At 35.4% G+C, this 8770-nt stretch overlaps 1 protein-coding gene across 8 annotated transcripts in view; it reads left to right on the forward strand.

Moving 5' to 3' along the window:
- Nucleotides 1-8770, forward strand: part of LOC108575873 (pleckstrin homology domain-containing family G member 5) — a 90897-nt gene that overhangs the window by 72372 nt on the left and 9755 nt on the right. For all 8 annotated transcript variants that reach the window (XM_017938797.1, XM_017938788.1, XM_017938824.1 and 5 more), the window contains one exon: nucleotides 1509-1645. In XM_017938797.1, the coding sequence (XP_017794286.1) occupies nucleotides 1509-1645 (137 nt within the window). The remainder of the gene's footprint in view (nucleotides 1-1508; nucleotides 1646-8770) is intronic.

An 8770-nucleotide genomic window follows, 5' to 3' on the forward strand; every position in this document is an offset into this window, starting at 1 on the left:
GGCGATTATGGAAGTGGCCAGAGAAGCCTGATGTGCTGGACTATGAGTGGAAGGCTGTAGTTTCTCATATCAATGAGCCCACGAAATCGAGCAGAACGCGCAACGTCTACTCTGTTCCCGAATTGAACTTGTTTTATTTCTACTTTCCATTCTAATTATAACTTGTTCTGGTAATTGTTAAAAATATACGATACTAAAATGATTGCCAACATTATTGCTTCAACCCTCCTTCTAGTATAAGTGGTCAACTACTAACGAAAAGAGGGTCAATTACTAGTTCTTTCATCTTTAAGAGTGGTCAACTTCTGAAGCAATAACTGAATTTTTAAATATGTTTTTAAAATTTTTATAACGTAACTTTTTTAAAAAATTGGTCTTGTTACATCATCTAGAAGGCTTAAAGAGTACCTTCAGGCATCGACTCTCGCTATTTAATCACAGAGCAAGTGGTTACTATTGTTCGCGTGGAGGATTTCTCTTAACTGGTCAAATACTGGTACCTTTACCTTAGTTTTCCACCGACCGTCCAAACATTTTCTTAACGCCATTAATCTCCATTCTTCTTGACATACGTTACAAACCACTAATTCACCAATAGCAGAAAATACAGTGACGGTTCGCGTGGAGGATTTCTCTTAACTGGTCAAATACTGGTACCTTTACCTTAGTTTTCCACCGACCGTCCAAACATTTCCTTAACGCCATTAATCTCCATTCTTCTTGACATACGTTACAAACCACTAATTCACCAATAGCAGAAAATACAGTGACAAATTGTAAGATTCGAGCCTTAGCTCGAAGGCATGCTTTGAAGGCATGTACCTCTGCCAATTTTGAGAATTAAGCTTTAAAACGTCGTGGACATATTTTCGAGACATTAAACTATAAGAAAATGCGAAAGAAAAAAGAGATTTTTTCAACCGGTCACGTAGGAAGACCCCTTAAACGTGTACCCTAAACCGCTACGGTTGATATCGGCGACATAAACACGCGGTCGAATAATTATCGCGAGTATAAGGGAGGAGAGCGGTCGAATGAAAGTGGCGCGGGGCAAATGAAATTTCGAACGATTTACGTGCTCGTAAATAGCCCGCGCAGCGAGGACAGTAATTCCGTGGAATTCCAGCGCGAATTTAGTGTCGGCCTTGAGACGAGGCGGAGCATTTTTTGAGGAGAAGCATAGCTCGTGACGTCGCTTAATAATCGCCACTAAATAATGAGTAATATCTCACGCGGGGCTTCCAGCTGTAATCTTATCAAAGTTGCTCGTCCTTTATGGGCATTATAACGCGATGTATCGCGCCTCGGCCAGATGGTGTACCCGCGTGTACACAGGCACATTTGCTGTGAGGATTGGTCGAGAAGCTATTACCCAAAGAAATAACCAAGTTATTGTCCCGTTAGTCTCTCCCAAAAAGATATTTCGATCGTTGATTTCGTCAAATTTATGGAACACGCTTGATCGTCCATATTAAAGTTAATGAAGGATTTTTGCGGTTTCGTTGCAGGGAGGCGTTGAACGCTACGTGTGAAAGGCGGGGAATAGACCTGTCGCGGATTGAGGTCTCCGATGGATTGTCGCTGCCATTGCCGATCTACACGACAGAAACGTCGAGCCTCGGTGGCAAGCATTTGCGGATTACAGGTATATTTATTGATATTGTTATCGTTATTGTTACTGTTATATTTACGAGAAAAGTACGTCGGGATGTAGGGCAGTTCAAGTGCGAGAGCAGCTATATGGTGTACATAAAGCGGATATTATAAAAATTGAAGACCTTAAGCGGGCAATGAAGATCGAGAATTATTTGAGCCCTGTCCAATGTATTTTCATATCCGACATTTCGCCAATAGTACAGCAATCGTTGCAATAATTGCAAACACCATTGGATGCGAGTGAAATTTGGAAGCTTTGATTAACAATTCAAGTAATCCAAGCTGTGAAAGCCTGAAAAACCTAAAAATTCAAAATATTCGTAATTGTAATTTTAAATACATGTCTAGTTAAGTAGACAAATTTAAGCAAAGAAAGATGGAAGGTGAATCTTGTTGAATTAGGTAGTGATAAAGCAGAGAGTGTAAAAAGTAATAGGAAGGGAAGGAACCTTTTCTTATGAGTACATCCTTGGGAACATTGAATCGGTGAAAACAATTAAAGGGAACCAGAGTGGAAATTAATTTCTTTGTAATAAGTATTGGCTTATTTCAGAATTCCCAACCTGAAAGTAGACGGATATTGGATGAAAAAATTGTTAAATTTTTAATTTGCCTTAATATTAAAATAAAATAACAATGACGCGACTACAATCTATGACGGACCTCCTCGAGCAAAGGAGAAAAACAAAGGACTACATACCACTATAGGAAGCTAAGAACGCCAGCGCAAACACACATGTACTCATCCATTTTCAAAAAAACCTTAGTCTAAATTTGATTTTGTTTTTAATTTATTTGGATATACTGTACGATGCTAGCTAGTCTCGGGGAGCGCAATTGAACGATTAAAAGAAACGTCGAACGAACTGTGGCGAAAGTTGGTCGTTATCACGAAAGTTTGCTCGTTAAGCCTCAGAAACATTTGCATTCTCGGCTTGCATACAGCCTTCGGAAGTTGAGGGCAACATTTAGCTGAATGGCGCACGAACGGTGTCATAATTCATGCGAAACTGATAATAGATAGGAGATCGTGTAGCGGTGGTTGCTGGTGTAATCGACGTTCGACCGTGCACGCGACGAATCTTCGCCGCGGAATTGATGATAAGTTAAACGCTCCGAGTGCACCTAGCCACACTCGTATTGACGCTGACACGCGATCATAACTACGTCATCGCATTATAAACGTACGTTCCGCTAATTAACGTTGAGCCAGTAGTTAAATACACTGATATACAAAAAGGAATTTTACAATACTGCTTACTTTTTCATATATGTATTTTCGTGAAAGTAGATTTTCCGGATTAAACGACCCGTTAGATTATACACGAGACCCGTCGTATATTTAAACAGGTAAATTGTACGTTAATAATGTTCCTGTACTGCCTGTATTAATTATTTACAATGTAATTTAATTCCACTATCATACATTGATAGGAAGTAGGTTCTGTTTATTCAGTAACAATTATTATTGTTGCAACCATTTACTATTAATCACTTTAATATGCAGCACAGAACGTGTTAATTCTGTGTCACTGATTCTACGCTATGTGCTATCAAATGAAAGTAAATTCTGCATGCTGTAAAATAAAAAAAGGAAAAGAAACTATGTGAAGTGAAGGAAAATGTTACTGAAAGCACCGTATCTCTATAGGAAACGATATTTTTGATCGATACTCATTGAAGGGTCATAAGTGCACGGCATAATAGCGGTCTCGAATAGTAATCAGCCGCGTGGACGAGTGATAAATGTACATAGCCGATGATAAACGGATCACACTGGGTTGAGGGAAGCTTTTAATCGAACCGGCTGAGCTCAATCGGGTCGTACTACTTAGAGCCAGCGATAAAATCGCTTTGACTACTGTCCGTGTATAGTCGAAGTCGACGTGTTTTACTTTTTGCCTGATTATATCTGATGCATTCTACTTGGCGGAAAGTAGATTACCCGAAATTCATTTCGACGTTCATTACCAACATAATTCTTGCCTGTTAAAATAGGAATACATTAATTCACATAATCGGGTTAACCGGGAAACCAACAAATTTATCTATCAAATATTTATCCAACCAAACTTCCATATACGTATGTATGTGTACATATACACTACCGGCCAAAAGTTTGGAATCACCTCCCACTTTTCATCGATATTAAATCTGCTGCTAACTTTTTATATATTTGAAGTTTATCTCAATTCTTCATTTATCAATTTATCTCATATCGATTGATTCGAACGATAAAAAATTCTCAAAATCGCTGACATTTTTCTGAAAATTTTTGTGTAAATTGCAATGCTCGGTGATTCCAAACTTTTGGCCGGTAGTGTACATACCTTATTCCAGCAGTATGAAAAGATGTCGACTAAAAGAAAGGAAGAAAAAAAATAAAAATTCGACCGATTTATATTAATCTACAGTACGCAAAAGCCAGCGCTGTTTGCCGATAATTTAATCGACATTTTTGTTTCCAGTTGCGCGATTGAAAAAGCGAGGAAATGTCAGGAATCATTTATATCAATTTTTTTCACCGTTTTCACGCTTCGAATCCATTTCAAAAAACGTCCCCTCTCGATTTCTATTGCCTAGCATGAAACGCCGAGGAGAAGAATGACGGTTAAATTGAAAATGAGAAATATCTGTTAGAGTGAAGGTGTATACACGCGTATCACGCGACGCATCGTAGAAAAAAAAGTGTACGCGATCTACTGCACAAACTCTAGCCAAGCTATACAGTAAATTCTCTACAAGAGTCAATAAGTTTGGATTCTACAAGTGACAGTATAGATGGTCCTACGCCTAGGTATGCGTCATTGCTGCGCCCATGTTATCTCGCTCGCAGTCCTTGTCCTTTACGAGATTTCACGGCTCGACAAATCATAATAGAAACATATAATTTCTTTAATTTTACTTTTTTTCATCTGCAATTTTTTTTAACATGTTGGTGACATTTATCTGATGAAAATGATATCAAACACGATATAATTTGAACAACATTTACTTATTAACACGTTCACTGTCGCGCCAGATTTACAGGTTGCTGTCAGGCGGCCACAAGAAAATACATTTTAAGCATAGGATTATAGCATTATGCTTTATAATTTTTTTTTTCAATTGAAAATAATGTCTAGCTAGCTATGACGTTCAAAATTTTTAGTTGACAACATTTATTTTATTTTAATTATTCTAAACATTTGAGGCGCTCCAGTCACTGATGACCACCATGGCCATATCGAGGAAACAATCTAACGTTAAAACTTATTGAGTGATTAATTTAATTTCATAATATATCGCTTTGGATGAACTACAAAAACAAATTGCTAAGAAATTACATTAAATACCAGTACACATTATCCGTCGAATGTAGAAGGAGAGGCACCGTTTGGTTGCCAATTGTTTATCACATAGAGTCAGCCTACCTCCACGTGAGAAAACAAAAAAAAATGTAGGGTCGATACCACAACTGTCAGTAAAATGTATGATCGATAGCAGCAGAAAAGCAGCTAAACAATTAGAATTAAATGTAACGATAGAAATTATTGCAACAATGCGTAATGCAATTGAAAAATTGAAAGAATCAAAAGAAAAAACGCGAATTCGTATCTTTTTCGATTCTAGAATATAAGAAAATTTGAATAAAATACGCGACGAGAATTGGGGAGAAGCATAAGTTAAACGCGTAAAAATATTCAATAATAAACGAACTAGGGATGAAGCTATTATTTCAATACGCGATGCACTGACTCTAGTATTTACTAAAATTCAAAAATTCTCGTATAAATTCCGAAAATAGATTATTAATTACGGTAAACTACTGAGACGGTTTAATTAAGGGTGGGCATGGTGCTGCTTTAGTTTGAAATGATTTATAAACACATAATTAACAGAGGAAAAACCGTGAAACGGCAAAACGTCAACATTCTAATTGTTATAACATGTAAACAGAACTTTAAATTTAGTGTAAACAGAAAAAATATATAATACAATTTATTTCACGGTATTGCAACAAATAAACGTTGAATCAATATTTAATTCGTATAAAAACAATTATTTAACGTAATAATTTTACCTTCACTATGGCTATTTTTAATCTACGACCACAGGTCAACCTGATTTCTAATCCTTACGAACTTTAAATTCAGTCTAAACTGAGAAAATATATAATACAATTTATTTCACGGTATTGCAACAAACAAACGTTGAATAGATTCTTAATTCGTATAGAAACATTTATTTAAAATAATAATTTCACCTTCACTATGGCTATTTTAAATTTACGACCAAGGGTCAACCTGATTTTTAATCCTCCGAACTTGATTTCACAACGAGAAAGTAATAAGATCGTTGAAACGTACTTATTTGTCAAAGAAACTTGCAAAAATGTATAAATAATAATATGTAATGTTTTAACAAATTTTTGGAAGTATAAATTAATAATAAAATTGTGAAAATTAATAAATTATACGTTATTATAACATTAATAGAATTATGACTAAACCGAAGTTCGAAGTCGAGTATTTAAAGTCTGATATTACGTGCCTAGCGAGTGCCGGTAATTGTTAAAATTTGTTTAATAATTAGTAATAGAAATTCTAATTGATTCTAATGTATACAAGTGTTACAAGAAGGCTGAGTGTGTACAGGGTGGACATAGACTAGCTAGTAGCCCCCGACCACTCTATTCACATCTCAGAACCTTCAGGTCAAAATACGCCGCGAAGTGTCTAGGGCCCAGTATAAAGGGTAAATGATTTCGCGGGACATCGGCGGGTCCTTATATACCTTCGGTACCCTCTCCCCAAAGTCATTAGCAAAATCGTCGGTTAGGTCAGGCGGGAAATTTTCGCGGGAGATTTTCGCGGGAGATTTCCGTTATCGTAACACGGTATAATTTATCAATTTTCACAATTTTATTAAAAATTTATACTTCCGACAATTTGTTATAACATTGCATATAACAATTTATACGTTTTTACAATATTCTTCAATGGAAACATAGGTTTTAGCGTTCTCGTTACTTACTCGTGGTTAAATTAATTTCGTAGGGATTAAAAATCAGGTTGACCTGTGGTCGTAGATTAAAAATAACCATAGTACAGCTAAATTTATCGTGTTAAATAATTCTTCTTACACGAATGAAAAATGTATTCAACGTTTGCTTGTTACAATACCATGAAATAAATTATTTGTGCAGTTCTGTGCATTTTCTGTGCAGTTCAACCTAATTTACTTAAATTTACATTGCGAGACAGTATACTGTAACAAGTAGTAACAAGCAAACGTTGAATAAATTCCTAATTCGTATTAAAAAAATTATTTAACACAATAATTTCAGCTTTATTATGATTATTCTTGATAAATGACCACAGGTCAACTTGATTTTTAATCGTTATAATCTTTAAATTCAGTGTGAATAGAGAAAATGTGTAATATAATTCATTTCACGATATTATAACAAACAAACGTTGAATACATTTTTGATTCGTGTAAAAGGAATTATTTATGACGATAAATTTAGCTGTACTATGGTTATTTTTAATCTACGACCACAGGTCAACCTGAATTTTAATCCCTACGAAATTAATTTAACTACGAGTAAGTAACGAGAACGCTAAAACCTATGTTTCCATTGAAGAATATTGTAAAAACGTATAAATTGTTATATGCAATGTTATAACAAATTGTCGGAAGTATAAATTTATAACAAAATTGTGAAAACTGACAAATTATACCGTGTTACGGTAACGGAAATCTCCCGCGAAAACTTCCCGCGAAAATTTCCCGCCTGACCTAACCGACGATTTTGCTAATGACTTTGGGGAGAGGGTACCGCAGGTATATAAGGACCCGCGGAGGCTCCGCGAAATCATTCACCCTTTATACTGGGCCATAGACACTTCGCGGCGTATTTTGACCTGAAGGTTCTGAGATGTGAATAGAGTGGTCGGGGGCTACTAGCTAGCCTAGGTCCACCCTGTACACACTCAGCCTTCTTGTAACACTTGTATACATTAGAATCAATTAGAATTTCAATACAATAGACTGAATAACAATTCATTTTAACTAATACCTATTAGAAATTTTCCTTTTAAAACAAATATAAATCATTTTACCAATTACTGGTACTTGCTAGACATTTAATATCAGACTTTAAATATTCTCCTTTCGGTTCTTTTAAATACAATCAAATAATTTCTTCAATTATCGATACTGACTTGGAATACTCCGCTTCGAATAAAATATTTCGAAATTATGTTGAAGGTTTAGGGAAATAAACATTTGAATTTTAGTCATCGTTCTTCTTCAGACTTGTCGAATAGGATATTGAAATCACTTTGAGAGGTTGCTTTTTCGTTACAGCATAACAATCAATATGACTTTGCTTCCAGCAACTGAAATTAATTTGAAATTTTTCATATATTTTCTCTGATATTGAATTTTGTTTACTAATAATTTACCATCCAAGGAATTTGCATGAATTGCATGTTAAGTAGTTAGTTGATTTATTATTGTATATTGTGAGCTGATTTGGAACGAGTGCACTATGCCCACCCTAAATTAAACCGTCTCAGTAGTTTACCGTAATTAATAATCTATTTTCGGAATTTATACGAGAATTTTTGAATTTTAGTAAATACTAGAGTCAGTGCATCGCGTATTGAAATAATAGCTTCATCCCTAGTTCGTTTATTATTGAATATTTTTACGCGTTTAACTTATGCTTCTCCCCAATTCTCGTCGCGTATTTTATTCAAATTTTCTTATATTCATTCTTTCAATTTTTCACTCGCGTTCTACGAAAGTTTAGTTCAATACTAATATTGAAAATAATATAAATTCGCGATTTCTCCCTTTCTGAATAAAACTGAAATAAATCGCGTTTCGAAGTACTTTTCGCCTTGTCCATTCCACAGTGATTCACACTTTGTGAGTTCGTGAGTCTTGCAAAATAGATCGGAATTGGGAGGAAGGAAGGAAGGATGACAATCTGAGGAAAGAGAAAATGCAGTGAAATCCACGTTGCAGAGCTCAGCTGTTTAATCAGCGAACAGTGAGTTACAAAAATGGGTTTTTTTCCTGGTGATTTGGTTTAGTAGTTAGTTGTATTGTGTATTGCCAG

The sequence above is a fragment of the Habropoda laboriosa genome, unplaced genomic scaffold, assembly GCF_001263275.1.
Source record: "Habropoda laboriosa isolate 0110345459 unplaced genomic scaffold, ASM126327v1 scaffold18, whole genome shotgun sequence".
NCBI classification, from domain to species: domain Eukaryota; kingdom Metazoa; phylum Arthropoda; class Insecta; order Hymenoptera; family Apidae; genus Habropoda; species Habropoda laboriosa.